General features: G+C 38.0%; 3 protein-coding genes across 3 annotated transcripts in view; 1 reads left to right on the forward strand and 2 right to left on the reverse strand.

The window, feature by feature from the left end:
• Nucleotides 1-15205, reverse strand: part of THNSL1 (threonine synthase like 1) — a 44513-nt gene extending 29308 nt beyond the window's left edge. Inside the window, exon 1 of the mRNA XM_088844123.1 lies at nt 15144-15205. The gene's annotated coding sequence lies outside the window, so the exon portion shown is untranslated. The remainder of the gene's footprint in view (nt 1-15143) is intronic.
• The window catches only part of ENKUR (enkurin, TRPC channel interacting protein), a 36487-nt gene extending 17462 nt beyond the window's left edge, over nt 1-19025 (forward strand). Inside the window, exons 3-5 of the mRNA XM_055428479.2 lie at nt 908-1131; nt 7184-7330; nt 15239-19025. Coding sequence (XP_055284454.1) covers nt 908-1131; nt 7184-7330; nt 15239-15415 — 548 coding nt within the window. The 3' untranslated portion in view covers nt 15416-19025. The remainder of the gene's footprint in view (nt 1-907; nt 1132-7183; nt 7331-15238) is intronic.
• The window catches only part of GPR158 (G protein-coupled receptor 158), a 548344-nt gene that overhangs the window by 444141 nt on the left and 79520 nt on the right, over nt 1-24683 (reverse strand). The gene's annotated exons all lie outside the window — the stretch shown is intronic.

Raw genomic sequence — 24683 nt, forward strand, 5'->3', positions numbered from 1 at the left:
ATTTTAGCTTTTTGACAAACCACTTCTATGTAGCTGTATCAAAACAGGTGAGTCAGAATGGTCAAGTCAAAGAGACTGTCTAGAAACAGCCAGTTTCATCTGCTGCTAATTAAGAGAATGTGGAATAGAGAAATAAGGTGAACTCTGGATAGTAGTTATTGGATGGCATCACCGACTTGATGGACATGAGTTTGAGTGAACTCCGGGAGTTGGTGATGGACAGGGAGGCCTGGCATGCTGCAACTCAGGGGGTTGCAAAGAGTCAGACATGACTGAGCGACTGAACTGAACTGAACTGAAGGAGGTGAAATGTAATCAGCGAGGAGTGAATAGGAAACCTCAACAGTATGGATAATCTTTATTTCTTAAGCTGCATGTTGGATGCACAGCTATTACATGATTTTTATGCCTTGTAATAATAATCAATGATAATCATTGTAATGATAATCTGCAAAAAATTTCACAGATTCTTGGACTTTCAATGCATCAAGTTTGATTTCTTTACTTTGTGATTTTATAGTAACTTTCCTCTGAAAATGATTATTCATAATATTGAAAGTACTCAGACGTTTTCATGTTTCTTTGAACTTTTTCAATGGGCAAACTGAATATTTGTTGAAATCTTTATAGGAAAATATTTTCATAATAGCTAATAAAAATGTATTATCTCACATATGATTTAGGGAGTTTATTTTCTTCCCTTAGATTTTTATATTGTTCTTCAACATATTGATTATTTCACATTTAATTTTTTACACTTATGATTACTGATTTTTACCTTAAATATTTGAATATATTTTTAATACAACTCTAATATACTAATGGTAAAATATCTGGATGTTATAAATAGTACTGAGTAGACATGTTTATAGTTTAACATTAACAATGGAAATGTTATGTCTAACAGAAAAAAAGTTTGAATGGAATGAGTGCAGAAAGCCACCTGTGCCATTGAGGACTGACCATCCAGTCATGGGAATACAGAGTGAAAAAAATTTTATAAATACAAATGCAGCTGATGTCATTATGGGAGTGGCTAAAAAGCCGAAACCAATTTATGTTGACAAAAGAACTGGAGACAAGCATGACCTTGAAACTTCAGGACTGGTTCCAAAGTACATCAATAAAAAGGTAGCCTTATGATATATTAATAAAATCTGATATGTATAAAATAGATAACTAACTGAGAACCTACTGTTTAGCACAGAGAACTTGATTTGATGCTCTGTGGTGACCTAATGGGAAGGAAATCCCCAAAAGAGGGGATGTATGTAAACATATAGCTGATTCACTTTGCTGTACGACAGAAACTAACACAACATTGCAAAGCAACTATACTCCAATAAAAATTTGTTTTAAAATTAAGTAGTATTGTGGATATCAGCACAGTATTATAAAGCAATTACCTTCTAATAAAAAATTATAAAAATAATAGAGAAAGAAAATAGAATTTTTTAAAAAAATTTCAAGGTGAAGATTTGGCATAGATTGATCTATCACTCAACTAGCTAGTTAGCTCTTAATAGTTAGCTTTTAGCAAGCTGACAGCTAATGTACACGAAAAACAATGAACAAATTCACTAAACTTGGTTATTTATAAGATAATTATCATTTGCTTATATCTTTACTTGTCACACATTCCTATCAATTAAGATGGCAACTTCATGTATATACTTTACTGACTTTGTCCACAGAGACCCAGACCCAGTATTTCACATAGTGCTGCCTATAATTTAAAGTATTAGCAGTACTTCAAGATGATAATGCTTCTTCACATTAAAAACATCTTCAAAGTTATGGTTCAGTAATTTCACCTTTTTCTCCTATTACTGCAATAGTTTGTCTTAGCTTCCAAAAGAGAAGATCTTTCATAGGATAACCAGCTGTCCAATTGCCCGGGACTAAGGGTTTCCCCAACATGCAGGGCTTTCAGTGCTAAAACCAGAATGGGGAAAATTTTCAAGTAATAAAGTGTTATATAATTGAGTACTGTAATTTTTAAAAAGACCTGATATTCAAATTATTCATAAAGATTCTATTATTACTAATGGTGCTTTCTAACAAACTAATGGTTACCAGTGGGGAGTGGAAAAGTAGAGGGGATTAAGAGGTACAAATTAGTATGGATAAAATAAATAAGCTACTGCTGCTGCTGCTAAGTCACTTCAGTCGTGTCCGACTCTGTGTGACCCCATAGACAGAAGCCCACCAGGCTCCCCCGTCCCTGGGATTCTCCAGGCAAGAACACTGGAGTGGGTTGCCATTTCCTTCTCCAATGTGTGAAAGTGAAAAGTGAAAGTGAAGTCGCTCAGTCATGTCCGACCCTTAGCGACCCCATGGACTGCAGCCTACCAGGCTCCTCCATCCATGGGATTTTCTAGGCAATAGTACTGGAGTGGCTTGCCATTGCCTTCTCCGAAATAAGCTACTAGGATATGTTAAACAAGTAAGCTACAAGGGAAATATAGCCAACATTTTTAAACAGCTTTAAATGGTGTGTATAATCTATAAAAATTTTGAACCACTATGTTGTACACCTAAAACTGATATACTATTGTATATCAGTGCTCTCACTGAACAAATTATCTAGACTGTCAATTCTCGTTCCTCTGAAGTCTGTGTTTGGTCCAAATCTAGTATGGTGAAAGTAAAGAGAATTTGCAATAAACAACATGCAGTTTAGTAAAGGAAAACTATAGTTGTTTTCCTTAATTTCAATTATTAGTATATTTAAGAGTTATAACAAGCATTCTCTAAAAGATACTCATTTTTGGTGAGGTGGAATTGTTGCTAGAAGCACAGTCATTATTGTAAATCTGGAAGGAATAACCTTTCAGAAGATTCTAGGATTTAGTTATTAGTTTACATTATCTTTGGCTTCTGTGGTGGCTCAGCTGGTAAAGAATCTGCCCACAATGTGGGAGACCTGGATTCGATCCCTGGCTTAGGAAGATCTCCTGGAGGAGGGCAAGGCAACTCACTCCAGTATTCTTGCCTGGGAAATCCCATGGACTTGTATAGTCCATGGGGTCACAAAGAGTTGGACACAACTGAGTGGCTTTCACTTTCACTTTCTTTCACTTTACATTATCTTTGTAGCAGAATGAGAGAAATTAAGAGGAAAAGAACTTTAGAACTGTCCATCCTATCAGTGTAGTGTAAATAATTCACAGTACTATTTCAGTTTGAATATATTCACTTGTGTTTGGTTTGGAGTAAAACAGACCTTGAAAGTACTGAACAATAGTCTTTTCAGGACCTTCATTTCTATCTGAAAAGGTGCTTATCAGATAAGCATATGATTTTATTGCTGAAAATTATAGAAGCATGGGTTTAGCTGTTTAAATGTAGAAGTTAAAGCGTAAAAAGCTTATGAAAAGTACCTTACATGAAACCTATTTTACTTTGCATGTTTATGAAACACAAAAATGCTGGAAACACATAGTACGAGTACAAAATTCTAAAGAATAGTAATGCATAATAATGAGCGTGCTCAGTCACTCGGTCATGTCTGAGTCTTTGTGACTCCATGGACTATAGCCTGCCAGGCGGCTCTGTCCATGGAATTCTCCAGGGAAGAATACTGGAGTGGGTTGCCATTTCTTTCTCCAGTACATAATATAACGTGTGCGTGCTCAGTCGCTTCAGTAGTGTCTGACTCTTTGTGACCTTGTGGACTATAACCCACCACCCTCCTCTCTGTCCATGGGATTCTTCAGGCAACAACACTGGAGTGGGTTGCCATGCCCTCCTTCAGGAGATCTTCCCAAGCCATGGATTGAACCCACATCTCCTGTGGCTTCAGCCTTGTAGGCAGATTCTTTACCTCTGAACCACCAGAGAAGCCTATGCTTAATAATAACGTGTGGCAGAAAGGAAAGGAAGAAGGAAGAGGAAATTGTAATAGTGATGGTTGAGGGGCTTGCATTGAGGTCATCTGGTGATCCACCATGATGAATCCAACGCCTGTTCACAATCGAAACAGGAGCCTCAAGGCCGTTATTAGAGAAAAACGACTTCCGTTCCCTTCCGTTCCGTCGCTCAGTCGTGTCCGACTCTATGCGACCCCGTGGACTGGAGCCTACCAGGCTTCTCCGTCCATGGGATTCTCCAGGGAAGAATACTGTAGTGGGTTACCATTTCCTTCTCCAGGGGATCTTCCTGACCCAGGGATCGAACCCGGGTCTCCCGCATTGGAGGCAGACGCTTTAACCTCTGAGCCACCGGGGAAGCCAAAAACGACACACTCCCTGAAAAACCCCTGATGCTCAGTTGGCTAAGACACCTCAGTAGGAGTCTAGGAGTTGGCAGCACATGACAATGAAGAATTCAAGCTTCTCTTTGATACTTCCTCCTTCTATGGCCCCTGGAGGCTGCTCGGACTTCTTGTCCCATAGGGTGTGGAAAGGCAGAAATTTCATTCTCCTGGCTTTTTAAAACCATTTCCACCACCATTTCTCCACCATCATTTCTCCACCATCTCACACATACACACAAAACACCCCTTCTCCTTTGACGATCATGCTGCAAACCACCACCCTGTGTCCCCCTCCTCATGGCTGCGTTCTACATAAGCCGCCCACTTTGAGTCTCTATCACAGAGACAGAAAAATGCTAGGTTAGCGAAGAGTCAGACAGAAATTGAGCGACTTCAGTTTCACTTTTCACTTTCATGCATTGGAGAAGGAAATGGCAACCCACTCCAGTGTTCTTGCCTGGAGAATCCCAGGGACGGGGGAACCTGGTGGGCTGCCATCTATGGGGTCGCACAGAGTTGGACACGACTGAAAAGACTTAGCAGCAGCAGCAGCAGTATATCTGAGCTTGATACCAAGCAATGCAGATTCTCTGCTCCTAGTAATACTCTTGGTGACTAAGCAGTCAGAGCTCGGGAAGGACTAACTCAACTTACTTTCCACATATCAGAGTTAAGTTTTAAAATCTATTATTGTTTGCATCTTTCTAAATTCCATATATATGCGTTAGTATACTATATTGGTATTTTTCTTTCTGGCTTACTTCACTCTGTATAATAGGCTCCAGTTTCATCCACCTCATTACAACTGATTCAAATGTATTCTTTTTAATAGCTGAATAATACTCCATTGTGTATATGTACCAAAGCTTTCTTATCCATTCTTCTGCAGATGGACATCTAGGTTGCTTCCACTAGTTCAGGGTCAATGCATGTTATAGGATACTCGGGGCTGGCGTGTGGGGATGACCCAGAGGGAGGATAAAGGGAGGAGGGAGGTGGGAGGGGGGTTCAGAAGGGGGAACTTATGTAAACCCGGGGCGAATTCATGTCAATGTATGGCAAAACCAACCAATATAATATTGTAAAATAATTTGCCTCCAATAAAAAATAAATTAATTACTTAAAAAAAAATCTATTATTGTTAAGTGAGACAGTAGGTCCTTTTTAGGGCGATGCCATTTTTTAAAAACGAGCGAACCTCATGTTTTAGTTCCAAGTAAAGTATTGTGTGCCCATTTGTGCCATGAGGGCAATTTGTGTTAGCACAGTGAAGCATGGATGTTGGCCTGAGTTATACAGCAATAATAGTAAGACAGCATTTCAAATTCTAACTCTGCCACTTACTTAACTCCATGATTTTTTTTTAACAAGTTATTGGATTTATCACAGCATTGTGAGGACTAAATGATATAAAATATATTAAGCACTTGACACAATACCTGGCACCTAGTAAAAATTTAATGATGAGTGGATATTATAATATATGCAAGCATTAATAGTATGCATTAGCTCTCAAGGATCCATCCAGCACATGAGAATATTTCAGATCACTGCAGCTTTTCCTCATCTGTGAGGTAGTTCTTTTTCTTAAACAGAATATGCCAAATGTAATCTCTTGTGATGACACAGAATCATCATTGTGAACCTCAGTGATTGTACTGAGCTGAAAACAGGTGTTGCCCACAGCGTTTCCTGAAGTGGACTGAACAATTTATCACTGAACTAATTTACCCAGAGTATTAATAACTAAATGCTCAGAGTACTGAACTCTTAGAGTTTATCTATATAGTGCTTTGCAACTTTCCAGAGCACATTTATATAAATAGCTAAGATTTCTATCCCTTGTTCAGTCAGGATTAGGTTGGGTTATGCTGTGGCTAACAAATAATCCCCAAATTTAAGTAACTAAAAGTAACTAAGTTTTAGTGTTTCCTTGTGCTGCATGTCCTTTGAGGGTTGCTGGGAGCTCTACTTCCAGTCCTCATTCCAGGACCCAGCAACCCAAAGCATACCAGAGAGAAAAAGAACATCATCATACCAGAGAGAAAAAGAACATGGCAAGTCATCCTTTAGTTCATAAGATTCAAAAAGGACAGAAGGTACTTGCACTTGCACAGGGTAATGCAGGTCACATGGCTAATGCAGGTCACATGGCTACATCTTACTTGAACGGGGAGCAGGAAAGTATTGCCTCCAAGAAGAAGCAGGATATTTGTGCATAGTTTCAATGACTCATATCTCATATCTCTCAGCAGCTGCTTCCTCATAGAGATCTTCCCTGACATTTTATCTCAATGAGCTCTCATGACTCTTTCTTCTTACTGTATTTATAAATATTATTTTATAATCTTTTTTTGATGAGCTTTTCTCCCCACAGAAAACACATTCTGTGAGGAGAGAAACTGCCTTTCTTATTCACTAGTGTAGCTACCACCAAGTACATCCTCAAATAGTTTTTTTGGAGAATGAACAGGGAGTAGTTCTGTGCCTCTGCACAGTGGTATCAACACATTCACTAACTTGAAAGAATCACAGCTGATTGCTTCACTGTCAGTCCTTATAAGCAGCCCAGGAGCCTAAAATTGTACTTTTTATTTCCAAAAACAACCTTAGGGGCCCAAGTCATTTTTTTTTTCCTTAAAGCAGATGTGCCTAGTAGTTTTAAGAGGCCGTTTTTACAATGCATTAGAAGCATTTATCTTCTTTTTTTTAAAAAACAAAGTTATGCAAAAGAGACCTCAAGATAAAAGCTTCTAGTTCCCAATAGGAAAAAAAAAAATCACTGACTCATCAATTTGCAGTGTTTTCAGCAAAAGCTTTAAGTCTGTAACATTTCTTTTGCTCCTAATCTTTGCTTGGTATGTACACGTATGCAAGATAACTTTCAGGATGTTTGTTTTGTTTTTTCTGAAAAATCTTTATAAGGATTACGGTGTCACACCTGAATATATATGTAAGCGAAATGAGGAAGTGAAGAAAGCCCAAGAAGAATACGATAACTATATCCAGGAAAACCTCAAGAAAGCAGCTATGAAAAGGCTATCTGATGAAGAAAGGGAAGCGGTTCTGCAGGTAAGCATTCTGTAATTCATGTCTGCGTGGAATTCTTTGGAACATTTCTGAAAGGAGGGCCTAACATCAATGATCATTAAGGCCAGCACTTTGATTTTTGAAATCAGAACACTGTCTTTTGGTTACAGTGACAATTACATGCAGCAAAGCTGTTTCTTTGGGAAGAGTAAAATGTTGTAATATAGGGATTGTTGAATAATAATTCATTTCTGACTGAGTGAGCTTCTTTTTTTTCCTGAGTAGTGTCATAAGAAAGTTCACCTTCTCCTTGAAACATGTATATTATCATATGTAAAACAAATCTCCAGTTCAGGGTCGATGCATGTTATAGGATGCTCAGGGCTGGTATGCGGGGATGACCCAGAGGGAGGATAAGGGGAGGAGAGAGGTGGGAGGGGGGTTTGGGAGGGGGAACTCATGTACACCTGGGGTGGATTCATGTCAATGTATGTCTAAACCAACCAATATAATATTGTAAAATAATTAGCCTCCAATAAAAATAAAAAAAAAATAAAAAAATTAAAATGAGAATAAAAAAAGATTTTAGAAAAATTCCTTAAAAAAAAAAAAGAAAGTTCACCTCCTTCAATGAATATGCGTCAGTTCAGTACAGTCGCTCAGTCGTGTCCGACTCTGCAACCCCATGAACCACAGCACGCCAGGCCTCCCTGTCCATCACCAACTCCCGGAGTTCACGCAAACCCATGTCCATTGAGTCGGTGATGCCATCCAACCATCTCATCCTCTGTCGTCCCCTTCTCCTCCTGCCCTCAATCTTTCCCAGCATCAGGGTCTTTTCCAATGAGTCAGCTCTTCGCATGAGGTCGCCAAAGTATTGGAGTTTCAGCTTCCACATCAGTCCTTCCAATGAACACCCAGGACTGATCTCCTTTAGGATGGACTGGTTGGATCTCCTTGCGGTCCAAGAGACTCTCAAGAGTCTTCTCCAACACCACAGTTCAAAAGCATCAAGTCTTTGGCGCTCAGCTTTCTTTATAGTCCAACTCTTACATGAATATGCATAAATAAAGCAAAAAAGCATTTTTATTTCCATTCCCATGGCCCTGAATTTTTTAAAAATAATGTTCATAAAATAGATATTTTTCACTAGGTGGAGCTCTAGAATAATTGAAACTGTCCTTTCCCTAGACCAACTTTTTTTTCTTTCTTATAAGCAAATGTCTAGATTTTAAAATAACCAAGTGTTAGGTTTTACCTATGTTTTCTTTATTTTGACTAAAATAGACTTAAAGACACTTATGTTGGAGTTTTTAATGCAAGATTTTTATCTGAAGCATTTAAAGTATTTGGGGGATATGAGCACAGTTGCTCAATCATCTTTAGAGAGTATTTAGTAAGCATCTACTTATATTCTTCTAGAGTCATCCTGTCTCTTATAGAGGTAAAAATAGTACTTTATTCCTTGTTTTGTTACTGTGAATGCTTTCTACAAAACCATTTCTAGTGACCTTTTCAAAACAGAAAAAAAATATATTTTTACATTAATTTCTATCGAAAAATGGATTCATATGCTGTTATAAATTCTTAACATTTTATCAGTGTCAACATAATCATCAATAAACATTTATTAAATACCTGTTCTGCATAGAGTATCATGCTAAGCCCCAAGGGTCATAAGATAAAATTTCTGCTCTGAATAATGTGATTTAGTTGATGAGAGGTGCTCTGTATATGTGTACATACAGAGATATGTGTTTATGTACAGATCATGTTTTATAAGGTTCTCAGGCATGAACATCCACTGTGAGATGTAGGTGGGTCTTTAGCTGGGCCTTAAACTGCAGAGAAAGAGAGTATCCCGCTCAACAGGAGTGGCCTGAGGGCAGGAACCAAGTCTCTCTGTGGTCAGCAGTCTGCACTGTCTAACCTGGTGCCCAGTGTAAACCCGGATGATTAATAATAGTGCGCTGGAAAGGAGAAGGGAGGACAGGCAAGCAAGAAGGGAGGACAGGCAAGCAAGAAGGCAAGCAAGAAGAGGTAGCTGCCTGTCACTTTCAGGAAGAGCTCTGCTCTTGGTTCCCTCCCTCCCTCCCTCTTTCTCTTCTTTCTTCCCTCCTTCTTTCTGACTCTGCCTTTCTTGAAACTTATGTGCTTTTGTGAAAGCCATTTTGTATCTAAATAATGCTGAAAGATAGGGAAAGAGAGGAAGAACTTCCCTGGGAAGGAAAAGGCTCTTTCCTCAGGCACCTCCGTAGTAGATCAGCAATCCTTGGCTTCCTAATGTGGTCATGCAGTTTCTTTGCATACACTCTGATGGACAATAGCTGACCCCACCTTGGATGCCTTATTAGCCCGAGTAGTGTAGCTGCCATGGTAACAAAGCCACTGGCTCTGTTTCTAACAAGCCCTGAACACTGCTCCCTCCCCTGGTTGAGCTGCATGTAGTTCTGTGACAATATGTTCACATGTCCCCGAGTAGGATTCATTCTGCTTGTTCTTTAGGATTACAGTCCCCTTATCCCGGAAGGAATCATCTGGCCTAAAGATTCCAAACTTCTCATTTCCCAGGTGAGGATATAAAATGCAAATATATTAAGTGGGCTCTTCCATTCATCTCCTGAACATCTACCATGTTCCAGGCCTTCTACCCAGCTCAAAGGATACTGCTGTGAGCAAAATAAATGTGGTCCTTACTGTCAGGGAGCTTGGGGTTTGGTTTACATTTGCCCTGGTTCACAAAATTATCAACTAGCTAAAGAGGGACAGCTTCCCTGGTGGCTCAGTGGTAAAGAATCCACCTGTCAATGTAGGAGATGCAGGTTTGATCCCTAAGTCGGTAAGATACCCTGGAGGAGGAAGTGCAACCCACTCCAAAAATCTTGCCTGGAGAATCCCATGGACAGAGGAGCCTGACAGGCTACAGTCTGGGGGTCACAAAGAGTCAGACAGAACTGAGCAACTAAACAACGACAACAAAGAGGGACTAAAACTCACATCAGCCAGTTCCCAGGCAGGTGTTTTCTCACCACACAGCACACACGTGCACAGAGTATAACAGATGGAAGCCCTATCCACCAGGGATTCGGAAAACATGCTGACAAGGATTCTGAAGAGAATTTACGAAGGAGCTGTTTACAGAGGTGAAGCAGCGCTAAGGGAACCAGTGAGGAACACTGAGGCACCCACAGTGGGAATCACCACCACCCTAGGCAGGAAAGGCAGGGGCTGGAAACAGCATTACCAGAGCCAGGTGGGAGCTGGAGCCTGGAAGAGGGGTGGTGATGGGAAGGGTCAGTCGTGTCCAGGTGACATCGAGGGAGGGGGAAGAAATGCCCCCAGCTCACTTTTCTCCCACCAGCGCCCTCCTTGACTGAACTCAGGCAGCGGCTGGGAGCAAACACTGGGAAAAGAGCAGCCCATAGGGATTAATACTCTCACCCCTAACCCCCACCACCTAGTTACAGGGCAGGACTAGAAGGTGAAAAATGGATGGGGGTGGGGTGGCAGCAGAGGAGCCTGGAGCTGAAGACACTTCTTACTATTTTATGACAGCTTCTCCCTATAAGGAAGTTTTTCCAAAATTAACAATATTGCTTCAGTATCAGACCAGAAGGAAGAAAAATTAGATATAAAAATAAGGGGAAATCAGTATTGCTGCAGTGCATAAAACAATTTTTTTAGATGAAATAACTGAAAAACAGCAGAGGTTATTTCAATATAATCTGAAATATTAATCACGTTTAGTTCCCATACCTAGCAGTTGACTTTGATCCAAATGTTATTGTACAAACCAGAATATAAAGCAAACTCTCCTTTAAAAAGAAATACAGTGAAACGTATAGCTGCTGTGACCACAAGTAATAGGGAAATATCACCCAAGGAGCTTTGAAAAAAACCTTTGATATTTCAAAGTATATAAATACATAGATTTCACCTCTGCAGTGGGCACCCCTGTAGAGCACTGTGGAAACACATTTCCCATTTCATAATGAAAGGCTATGGAAAAATAGAACTCTTTTGAAGACTTCTTTTTGGAATACTTCTCAAACACTATTAAGAACTGTGTTTTAAAATTTAAAAGATATTTTTTCCTTCTTTTTCTTGATGTAATCTCTCTCAAGAAATGTTCAACATCTGCAGCCTTTTTTCTCAACAAATCTTCTCTATAAAGTATGTCCAATCCTGTAGTCATTTTTATCTTAACATGGAAATAAACTATTTTGTCCCCTGAAAGTTTACAAGATTGTACTCTGAGGGCTTATTATGAAGGTAATAAGACAGTTCTAATTCCCTCACAAATCTAAATTTATAGCCATGCTTTTTAACCTACATTTTCATTCTTTTTTGTAATCAATAATTCTAAATTATGCCACTCTTGAGCTCTGGCTAGGACTTCCAATACTATGTTAAATAAAAGCGGCGAGAGTGGGCATCTTTGCTTTATTCCTGATCTTAGAAGAAAAACTTTTAGCTTTTTACCACTGAGTATGATGTTAGCTGTGGGCTTGTCATATTTGACCTTTATTATGTTGAGGTATGTTTCCTCTATGTGTACCTTGTTGAGAGTTTTTTAATCATAAATGGAAGCTGAATTTTATCATGCTTTTTCTATATCAGTTGAGGTGCTCCTATGATTTTTATCATTTATTTTATTAATGTAGCATATCACATGGACTGATTTGTGGATGTTGCAGCCCTAGAATAAATCCCACTTGATTATAGTACCGGCATACCTTGTCTTATTGTACTTCGTTTTATCGTGCTTCACAGACATTGAGATTCTTACAAATTGAAAGTTCGTCATAACCCTGCACTATCATATGATGTTTAGCATTTTTTAGCAATATAGTATTTTTTTATTAAAGTATTTGTTTTTTAAGACATAATGCTATTGCACACTTAATAGACTATGATATAGTGTGCATGTGTGTGCTCAGTCGTTCAGTCATGTCCGACTCTTTGTGACCCCATGGACTATAGCCCGTCAGGCTCCTCTATCCATGGAATTCTCCAGGCAAGAATACTGGAATGGGTTGTCATTTCCTCCTCCCTAGATCCCGACCCAGGGTGGGTTATTTGTTTTATTGAAGTGGTCTGGAACCAAGCCTGATATATCTCCAAGGTATGTTTGTATATGGTTCTTTTAATGGATTGTTAAATTCAGTCTGCTAATATTTTGTTGAGGACTTTCGCATTTATGTTCCAAGGGATATTGGCCTGTAATTTTCTTTTCTTGTGGCACCATGGTCTGATTTTGGTATAAGGATCATGCTAGCCTCATAAAATGAGTATGAAAGAGTTCCCTTCTTTTCTGTTTTTTGAAGAGTTTGAGAAGGATTGGTAAAATTCTTCTTTGAGTGTTTGGTAGAATCCACTGTCTGGTCCTGAACTTTTTATTTGTCGGGAGGTTTTTGGTTACTAATTTAATCTTCTTACTAATAATTGGTCTGTCCAGATTTTCTCTTTCTTCATGATTCAGCCTTGGTAGGTTGTATGCTTCTGGCAATGTATCTGTTTCTCCTAAGTTGTCCATTGTGCTGGCATATAATTGTTCATAGTAGACAACGTGATTTTTTGTATTTCTGTGGTATTGATGATAATATCTCCACTTTCATTTTTGATTTTATTTATTTGAGTCCTTTCTTTCCTTTCTTGGTGAATCTAGCTAGAGCTGTGTTAAATTTGTTCATCCTTTCAAAGAACCAGTCATTGATCTTTTCTATTTTCTTTTTAGTCCCTGTTTTATTTATTTATGCTCTAATCTTTGTTATTGCCTTCTACTAACTTCAGGCTTTGTTCTTCTTTTTCTGGTTCCTAGAGGTGTAATGTTAGGTTGTTTATTTGGGATTGTTCTTGTTTCTTGAGGTAGGCATTTATTACTATCAACTTCCATTTTTGAACTGCTTTTGCTGAACCTTATAAATATTAGTATATTCCCATTTTAGCTTGACTCAAGGTATTTTTAAACTTCTCTTTTGCTTTCTTCTTTGACCCAGTGATTGTTCAGTATCATGTTGTTTAATCTCCACTTATTCATGAATTTTCTAATTTTTTTCATATGGTTGGTTTCTGGTTTCATACCACTGTGATCAGAAAATATATTTTAGATGATTTCAGTCCTCTTAAATTTATTAAGACTTGATTTATGACCTAATATATGATATATTCTGGAGAATATTCTATGTACACTTGAGAAGAGTATGCTTTTTTAGTCATTTGGATGGAAAATTTTTTACATTTCTATAAAATCCATCTGATATAACCTGGCATTTAAAGTCGATGATTCCTTACTGATTTTCTCTCTGGATGATCTATGCATTAATGGAAGTAGGGTATTAAAAGTTCCCTACTATAATCATAGTGCTGTCTGTTTTTTGCTTTAAATTTGTAATATTTGCTTTGTATATCATGACGCTCCTATGTTGGGCTTCCCTTGTGGCTCAGCTGGTAAAGAATCTGCCTGCGATGTAGGAAAGCTGGGTTCAATCCCTGGGTTGGGAAGATCCCCTGGAGAAGGGAAAGGCTACCCACTCCAGTATTCTGGCCTGGGGAATTCCATGGACAGTATAGTCCATGGCGTCGCAAAGAGTCGGACACAACTGAGTGACTTTCACTTCACTCACTTCACATGTTGGGCACATAAATATTTACAAATGTTATATACTCTTGTTGTATCAACTGCTTTATCATTATGTAATGCCGTTTTTCTCTTATTACAGTCTTACTTTTAAAGTCAGATTTTTCTGACATAAGTATATCTACCCCAACTTCCTTTTGGTTTACATTTGAATGAGATATCTTTTTCCATCTGTGTGTCAGGGATCATAATTTTGAGGCAATATTCCATTTTGTTTTACTTTCCATTTTTGTTTAAATAACACGATTGGTGTACCCATTGTGAACCATAGAAAGTATTAATTTATAAAATTTCATTGCATGAGTTCAGTTAGTTTGATCATTTTGTCAGTGGGGCTTCTAGTGCACTGTGATAAGAAATAATAACTAAGCAGAGATGCATATAACCATTACTGTTCCTAAAGAGATTCCTAATTTTGAATTTGTTGGTTTCTGAGAACATTAAACATTAACTACGTTATTGAATTGGTGGCTCAGATGGTAAAGAATCTGCCTGCAGTGCAGGAGACCTGGGTTCAATCCTGAGTTGGGAAGATCCCCTGGAGGAGGGCATGGCAACCCACTCCAGTATTCTTGCCTGGAGAATCCCCATGAACAGAGGAGCCTGGTGGGCTGCAGTTCATGGGGTCACAAAGAGTTGGGTTTGACTGAGCGACTAAGCGCACACACATACCTTATTGAATTAGCATGACATTTCAGTCATTTGTAGAAGAGATTAATGGGAAGTATAGATCTCCTAACTATGTGGAGGAAGAATTCTTCCTGATATTGAAAACACATAAGAGATCATCTCTTGTTAATTTGAATTTCATCATTTCATACTGTTCCATTTAGTTGGATACAAGAAAACATGTCCATGTATGTTAGAATCTAGTGTTTTGATGATTTCTCTGTTGAACTAAAATTTTTATAAGAAATAATTTCCTGTTCAAAAAAATTTTTTTTTTTTTTTTTGCTTCGGGATATCAGTTCTAAGTTGTTTTTACCAAAGCATTTGCTAAAAGCTTAGTTTCATACTACTTATAATTCCACATACATGTATTTGATGGTAAAAACAAGTACAGTAAGATTAAAAACAGAAAATAAATACTCCCAATGGGAATTGAGCACACAATCAAGGACAGGGTTTGGCCTCTATACAGTCTGTTTTGTCACTATGGCCAAGAACTTGATAAACACATATCACTTTTTAGTTATTTTTGTCAGTTTTCTTTACCTGTTTACATTTTTCCTCCCAGTGCAATTTTCTTTGTGATTTACTCTGCTCCTGTGGTTTGCTTTGGTATATACAGTTTTCTTTACCATTTTCAGGGGCTGAAAAAGAACTGGGAAGAGGTGCATAAGGAGTTTCAGTCCCTCTCAGTCTTCATTGACTCCATACCAAAGAAGATTCGCAAGCAGAAGCTCGAAGAAGAGATGAAGCAGCTGGAGCACGACATTGGTGTCCTCGAAAAGCACAAAGTCATTTATATTGCTAATAAGAAATAGTGGATTTTTAAAAATAAAATCATTTTAGCACATGGAAAAAAACGCAGAAAGCATAAAAATGGAACCATAAGTTTTTTCAAGGAGGAATATACTATGAAGAATAGAAAAAGTCTTTACCAAAATCTTAGGCAGTGTTTAAAGAATAATTGGATTATTTACTTACATAGAGAACAAAATTTTTTTTTTACTAGCATCAGGGTTTCCTTGTAACCTGATTAAAGTTTGATTTTAGATTTTCCAGTTCTATAGCATAATTCATTATCATTATGTACTTGTTTCAGATAAACATTCATTTCTGGGCCCTGAAAACGTCAGCACTCAGAACTTCACATTTTTTTCTTCACTGTGTTAATGCAAGAAACACAAGGTTAAAAACTGTAAAGTATTTTGAATTAGAAATAACTGTGTACTCTGTGTACTTTTACTACTCTGAAGTATTTTCTACATATTGTTCCAGAGATCCACAAATTACATGTATTCTCTGTAGCCTATGTCATTTGCAGCTATTCACACCTATTAATATTTTCAGTATCCATAATGTTATATAGGCTGAGAGGTTTACATTTCAAGGAAAATAAATTAAGAAAATAACATAAAATCAAGGAGAAAACTTATAAATTGCATCCCTGAGGATTATTAAAGAGAATCACCTTTTTTCTGACATTCAACTTTCAAAACCTGCTATTCTAGGTGCCTTATAGTCCATAATTTACTATATGTATTTCACTAATATGGGATATTACTTTTACTTTCTGGCTTTCTCTATTTTGTGAATTCTAATATTTCTATTTATGAGGTTACATAATTTATTAAGCAATAAGTTTTATGTAAGTAGAGCTGTCTTCAACTCAAATAAATGAGCCTATAAGTATCCAAGAAGGAAAAGATTATTTTATGAAATTTTAAATTATAGAAATTTGATAAAATATGTACAATTACAAAATATCAGAGCAATAACAATTTCTACTACTTACACTGATTTTTATTCTACAGACAACATGGGGGAAAAAATGACAATTTTTTTCAAGCTTTTTCACAAGCACAGAATTTGGGAGCATTGTAGAAAAGCTTACTTTAGTTAAAAATTTTTATATACAAATATTTTTGAAAACTCAGTGTAAACTTTTTGTCACATCTGTGTATAGGCCTCATTTCTTTATTCCTTTATTACCTTAGGACAGATGTAAAAAAAAATACATAGCTGACAATTTAACCATACAGGGGCTAGGGGCACTGAAAATCCTCCCCCAGTTGAAAATCTGCATATAACTTATAGTCAGCTTTTTGTCTACTTGGTTCCTCCATGTTCATGGTTTTATACCCTCAGAGTCAACCAACCACAGATAATGTAGTACCGTAGTGATTACTATTGAATCCACATGTAAGTGGACCCACACAGTTCAAACTCGGGTCACTCAAGGGTCAACTGTATATGATAAATTCTCACTTATCTGGAATTTTCTTCCTTTGTAAAACAATAATACTCCATTGTCTGGGGACTTCCCTAGCCATCCAATGGTTAAGACTCCACACTTCCACTGCAGGGGCTGTGGGTTCAGTCTCTGCTTGGGGAAGTTCTGCATGCTGTATAATGCAGCCAAAAAGAAAAAAAAAAAAGAGAGAGAACTCCATTGTCTGTATGTATCACATTTTTCTTATCCATCCTTCTGTAGATGGATACTTGATTTGCTTCCATGTTTTAGCTGTTGTAAATAATGCTGCCATGAATACGAGTGTACAAATATCTCTTCAAAACCCTGTTTTCAATTCTTTTGAGCATAAGTCCAAAAGTAAATTTGCTGAATCATATGGTTATTATATTTTTAAGTTTTGAGGACCTGTCATACTCTTTTCCATTGCTGCTATACCATTTTGTTGTTATTTAGCCACCCAGTCACGTCCAACTCTTTGTAACCCCATGAACTGCAGCACACCAGGCCTCCCTGTCCCTCACCATCTCCTTTAGTTTGCCAAAGTTCATGTTCATTGCATCAGTGATGCTGTCCAGCCATCTCATCCTCTGATGCCCTCTTCTCCTTCTGCCCTCAATCTTTCCCAGCATCAGGGACTTTTCCAATGAGTTGTCTGTTCTCATCAGATGACCAAATACTGGAGCTTCAGCATCAGTCCTTTCAGTGAATATTCATTTTACCTTCCCACCAATGCTGTACAAGGGTCCCAATTTCTCCACATTCTTGCCAACACTTGTCTTTTCTGTTTTTTGGTAGTTGTCATACTACCACTCCCACTAATAGTTGAGAGGTGTTACATCATTTTAGTTTTGATTTGCATTTCTCTACTGATTAGTGATGTTAAGTATTTTTTCTTGTGCTTATTGTTGTGTGTGTTGTGTGTGTGTGTTCAGTCGTGTCTGACTCTTCTGGGACCTCATGGACTATAGCCCACCAGACTCCTCTGTCCATGGGATTTCCCAGGCAAGAATACTGGAATGGGTTGCCATTTCCTTCTCCAGGGGATCTTCCTGATCTAGGAATCAAACCTGTGTCTCCTGCTTTGCAGGTGGATTGTTTACGGCTGAGCCATTTGTATATCTTCTGTGGAGAAATGTCTATTCAAGCCCTTTACCCATTTTGTAAATTGGGTTGTTTGGTTCTCTGTTGTTGAGTTTTCTGTATATTCTGGGTATTAATCCTGGATCAGATATAAGATTGGCAAATATTTTCTTCTATGGGTTACCTTTTTACTGTATTGATAGTCTTTTGATATACAGAAATTTTCAGTTTTCATGAAGTCAAATGTGTCTGTTTTTTCCTTTGTTACCTGTGTGTTTGGTATCATATCTAAGATGGCATCACTGCCAAATCCAAAGTTGTAAACATTTTATCCTACATTTTTTTTCTCCTGAGAGTTTTACTGTTTTAGGTCTTATATTTAGATCTTTGATTCATTTTGAGCTAAGGTTTATATATGATGTTAGATGGGATCCAACTTCATTCTTCTGTATGTGGATATCCAGTTTTCCTAACACCATTTATTGAAAAGTCTGTCCTTTCCCCATTGAGTGGTCTTGGACCCCTTGTCCAAAACAATATCACCATATATGTAATGGTTAATTTCTGGGTTCTCTATTCTATTCCATTGATCTATATGTCTGTTTTATATGGTATCACACTGTTTTTATTACTGTAGCTTTGTAGTAAATTCTTAAAATCAGAAAGTGTTGAATCTTCCAGTTTTGTTCTTTTGTGAGATAGTTTTGGTTAGTCAGAATGCCGTGAGATTCCATGTGAATTTAGGATAGTTGCTTCTATTTCTGCAAAAAGGTCAAAGGGATTTTGATAGTGATTGAATATGTAGATTGGTTTGAGTGGTATTAACTTTTTAATTAAGACTTCCAATTCATGAACATGGGATGTGTTTCCATCTATTTTAATTTCTTCCAGCAACACATTTCAGCAATAATTTTCATTGCACAAGCCTTTTACCTCCTTGTTTAAGCTCATTCCTAAATCTATTTTATGCTATTGTAAATGGAATTGTTTTTGTAATTTACTTTTCAGATTGCTCATTTTTGGTCCATAGAAATACAACTGACTTTTGTGTGTTGACCTTATATTTTGTTGCTTTGCTGAGTGCATTTATTAATTATAATAGTTTTTTCTTCTGTGTATGAAATCTTTAGCGTTTTCTACATGGAATATCAAATAATCTGCAGATAATTTTACTTTTTCCTTTCCAATTTGGATACCTTTATGTCTTTTTCTTGCCTCTCTGACTAGAATTTCCTGGGCTCAGTGGTAAAGAATTCACCTGCAGTACAGGAGATGCAGGAGATGCAGGTTCGATCCCTGGGTCGGGAAGATCCCCTGGAGTAGGAAATGGCAACCCACTCCAGTATTCTTGCCTGGGAAATCCCATGACAGGGGAGCCTGGCAGGCTATAGCTCATAGGGTCGCAAAAGAGTCGGACATGACTTGGCGAATAAACAACAGAACTTCCTAATTCTAGTCAAACATCGCTACCTGGTTCTGGATCTTAAGGGAAAAGCCTTCAGGTTTTCATGATGATGTTCATTGTGTATGCTAAGTCACTTCAGACTCTTTGTTACCCTATGGACCATAGCCCACCAGGCTCCTCTGTCCATGGGATTCTCCAGGCAAGAATACTGGAGTGGGTTGCCATGCTCTCCTCCAAAGCATCTTCCCGACTCAGGCATCAAACCCTTGTCTCTTCAGTCTCCTGCACTGGCAGGCGGGTCTTTACCACTAGCACCACCTGGGAAACCCTGTTTTTAGTATACAGCTTCCATTATGTTGAGACAAGTTCCTTCTATTCCTAGTTTGTGTGTGCGTGTGTGTGTTTATCCTGAAAAGATGTGAAGATCACTTTTTAAGAGATATCTCTCAAATGTTTAGTGCATTCTATCCTAGTTATCAAGCTATGTGGGAAGAAAAATCATAATCAAAAGGTATCTTGGCTAGAACAGAGCAAAAAAAAAATTAAAATCTCCAGTTAACAAAGCTCATTCATTCTCATTAAACAAATACTGTCTGCTACAAGTCAGAAACTGTTCTGTTTTCTGGGTAGAAAAGTGAACAAAATGACTATGTTGGAAGACAGACTGTAAATATAAATGCATTTATTTATATTGAAATTGAGATAATTGAAAGAAAAAAATAACAGGAGGCTATTTTGCAAGGGAATAAAAAGGGGGCCCTAAATCAGATTTTGTAGTTAAGAGGCTGCATTTCTGAGGACTGACATTTAAAAATAGACTAAAGAATGAGTAAAAGTTGGGAGAGATGGAGAAGAGAAATATTGTGGAGGGAAAAAGAATGCACATGGAGAGAATAAAATGTGTAAAGGATCTTGGATAGGAAACCCTCAACCCATAGGAGGAAGGCAGTCATTAGGGCTGGAGTGTACTTAGAGAAGGGAGAAAGATTTGGGAATTTTTTTTTTTTTGGTACCTTTTTTTTTTTGGTTGTGCCTCTAGATCCCCTGGAGAAGGGAAAGGCTACCCACTCTGGTATTCTGGCCTAGAGAATTCCATGGACTATATAGTCCATGGTGTCCCAAAGAGTCAGACATGACAGAAACTTTCACTTTCACTCGGCATGTGGGATTTTAGTTCCCGGACCAGGGATTGAACCTGTGCCTCCTGCACTGGGAGCACAGTCTTAATCACTGGCCCACCAGGAGAGTCCTGAGAAGGGAGGAATGTGCAAGGTGAAGAGGAAGAGACAAACAGAGGCCACCGATGTGTTTTAAGTAGGGCAGTGGCACAATGCGAGAAGTACTTTTCAATGATCACTTGCTACGTGGATTGAAGTGGAAGAATCAATCTGGGGAGACTATCATAGTCTTCCAAGTAAGGAAGATGGTGGCACAGATCAAGATCTGACTAGTGAAGACAAAGAGTAGTTGGCTTCCAGAAATATTGGGTTTCCCTGGTGTCTCAGACAGGAAAGAGTCTACCTGCAATGTAGGAGACCCAGGCTTGACCCCTGGGTCAGGAAGATCCCCTGGAGAAGGGAAATGTTTAAAAAATAAATATGTAACCTGATAACAGATTCAAAGAGGAAGAAGAGAGCAGTTTTAAGAATGACAGTCACATTTCTGATTTGAGCAACTGGGCAGTGAGAGTGCCACTTTCTGAGTTGGAAAAGTCTAGAGGAGTGTAGATTGGAGGATGCTATGGTAAAGAATCAAGAATAATCTTTACTATTATTTCTTTCATTTCTTTTTCATTTATTTCTGCTTGGATCTTTATGATTTCTTTCCTTTTACTAATTTTGGTTTTTTTTGTTGTTGTTGTTCTTTTTACAGTTGTTTTAGGTGTAAAGTTAGGTTGTCTATTCGATGTTTCCCTTGTTTCTTGAGGTAGGATTGTATTGCTATAAACTTTCCTCTTAGAACTGCTTTTGCTGCATCCCATAGGTTTTGAGTTGTCGTGTGTTCATTGTTATTTGTTTCTAGAAATTTTTTGATTTCCCTTTTGATTTCTTCAGTAACCTGTTGGTTATTTAGAATAAAAATAAAAGCTGGTTCTTTGAGAAGATAAACAAAATGGACAAACCTTTAGCCAGACTCATCAAGAAATAAATGGATAAAATCAACAAGTCAACAAAATTAGAAATGAAAAAGGAGAGGTTACAATAGACAATGCAGAAATACAAAGGATTATAAGAGACTATTATGAACAACTATATGGCAATAAAATGGTTAACCTGGAAGAAATGGACAGATTCTTAGAAAAGTTCAATCTTCCAAGACTGAGCCAGGAAGAAATAGAAATTATGAACAACCCAATTACAGGCACTGAAATTGAAGCTGTGATCAAAAATCTCCCAAAAAACAAAAGCCCAGGACTAGATGGCTTCACAGGAGAATTCTATCAAACATTTAGAGAACTATTGCCTATCCTTCTTAAACTCTTTTTAAAAAATTGCACTTCCAACTTCATTCTATAAGGCTACCCTCACCCTGACGCCAAAACCAGACCCAAAAAAAGAATATAATTTTTGACATGTATTTTTGATAACCTTGTAACATCTAGTTAGAAGTTGAGACAGACAGATATTTGAATCAGAAAAGAGATCTGGGGTAGAATCATAAATCTGGAAGTTTAACAGCATGTATGAGATCACCCTGGGACAAAGTAGTGAATGTGCTCTCAGCAACTCTTGCATCTAGAACTCAGGCGGGAGAATAGGAAGACGCGAGGGCCACTGAGTGGCCCGAGAGGTCAGAAGAAGGAAGGAAGCCAAAAAAATAAAAAAGAGTACACTTCCCCCCAAAAAAATCTTGTCATAATAAAAACCTACTGAGTGAGGTCATTTTTTTCTTCACATATAATGTACTTGATGACAAAGAACTGAAATTAGCCACAGACTAAGTTAATGCTAATTATCCCTGAAAATTAAAAATACTGTTTCACAAGATCGGTGTAAAAAGGCCATGCATATATTAATTTTTAAACAGTACATGCAGATATGGCCTTCAGATGCAGATTTTTTATTCTAAAGGATGCTGCATCTATAGGAAATGAGACTAGATGGGAGTTTGTTTTTTTTTAAATCTGCCTTCACTTAGGCAATCAGATGAGTGTTGCCTGTGAAGCAAGAATATACACATATCTAAATGATCCTACTGATGTGGAAAACATCTGTGGAATTCTTTTGTAATACGCATTCCTCTCACCCCTGAACCTCTACCACCAACTTCTTTGCTGAGACAGCCCGTGCTTTCAATTTTTTATGTACCTTTTCAGAAATATTTTATGAAAGCAAATGAATATATATATGTATATATGAATGGATATATACCGGTGTGTGTATATATGTGATGCACATACATATATGATATATATAGATGTATATATGTATATCACACAGTACACACCGAATTTTATATATTGTATGTACATATACCTTTATGTCACTTTTTAAAAACTCAAATAAGACCACACAATAACGCTTGCCTTTTTCAGTTAATAAGCTCATTTTTATCAACATAATGTTCTTCATGGGGCTTCCCTGGTGGCTCAGTGGTAAAGAATCTACCTGCCAAGCAGGAGAGATGGGTTTGATCCCTGCCTGGGTCAGGAAGATCCCCTGCAGAAGGAAATGACAACCCATTCCAATATTCTTGCCTGGGAAATCCCATGGATAGAGGAACCTGGCGGGCTACTGTCCATGGGGTTGCAAAAGAGTCAGACACGACTTGGCAACTAAACAACAACAAAAACAAAGTCTTCATTCCTTTTTGTAGATATATGGCATTAAATTGCATGATTGTATATATTTTTATCAGCACCCTTTTGATGCATATTTAAGTTTTTTTCATTTGAGTTGTTTTCAATATTTCCTATTAAAAGCAATGCCTAAGTAGCTAACCATGAACATGCACCATTTTACACATTTGGCTATTTTTACAGAAAATCATTCCCAGGAGTGAAACAATTAGGTCAAAAGGTAATACAATTTCTAATTTTATTAGAAACTATTTTTAATTTTGCTCTGTGTGTGCGAGAAAGAGAAAATAGGTGATGTATATACATGGTCCGAAATTCAAATTTCACAACTACCCAAAGGTGTGTAGCCAAGAATTAAGTCTCTTTCATGCCCCATTCCTACAGCCTCTGAATACCCTCCCCAGGAGCAAGCACTGTAACCAGTCTCTTATGCGCTTTTCAAATAGTATTCCAGGCATATGTGTATAAAAGTAACGATATATGTATCGATAGGAGAATTAGTCCAATTTGATCGATACGTGTTGTTGTTTTTTCTGTCAAGTCGATGGGGATCAGAAGACTCTTGCCAGGACTTCCCTGGTGGTCCACTGGCTAAGACTCCTCATTCCCAATGCAGGGGGCCTGGGTTCGATCCCTTATCAAGAAACTAGATCCCACAAGCTGCAACTAAAGATATCTCCGCAGGCTGAAATGAAGATTAAAGATCCTATGTGCCGCAACTAAGACCTGGTACAGCCAAATCGTAAAATTTTTAAAAAGGAATTCCCTGATGGTACAGTGGATAAGAATCCACCTGCCAGTGCAGGGGACATGGGTCCGATCGCTGGTCCAGGAATATTCCACATGCCACAGAGCAACTGAACCTGTGCACCACCTCTATCGAGCCTAAGTGCTGCAACTACTGAAGTCCGTGCAGCTACAGCATTTGTTCCACGACAAGAGAAGCCACTGCAATGAGAAGCCCATCCACCAGAATGAGCAGTAGCCCCAACTCTTTGCAACTAGACAAAGCCCTCACAAAGCAATAAAGACCCAGCACAGCCGGAAATAAAATTTTTTAAAAAATAAACTCTTTCCAAGAGAGATATCATATAGTCAGTGGAAACACTTTGTAAGGAATGGCTTTTTTATTGTCCCGTCATTCATTACCAACCACATGCCATCAATTATAGATAGATTCCGTCAAGAAAACAGAGGTTTTATTGACTTTTATTGTGTGTTCATTTTGGATGGAAGAGAGGCCACAGACATAGGAACTTGTCCTGTCCTCAGCCACACCATGCTGAATTTCCAATCTCGATTCATTGCAACCACCTGACATTTGCTTTCATCTTCCTCTTCGTGGGGGTTTGTGTTGTCTACTGACTCCTGTGTTTTGTGTTTTTTCTTTTTCTTAGAAAAACACTGGAAGCCTACACATTTATAACTTTAGATTGCAGGCCATGTTCAGAGACCCTTCCTTAACACTATTCACTCCCATCTTTATGTGCAAACTGTACTCCCCTGGCCTGAGATCTTCTCTTTCCTAGTATCTTGTTAAAAGCAACAAGT

This window comes from Moschus berezovskii, chromosome 15, assembly GCF_049115385.1.
Source record: "Moschus berezovskii isolate FMDL1 chromosome 15, NW_MosBer_1.0, whole genome shotgun sequence".
In the NCBI taxonomy this organism is placed as follows: Eukaryota; Metazoa; Chordata; class Mammalia; order Artiodactyla; family Moschidae; genus Moschus; species Moschus berezovskii.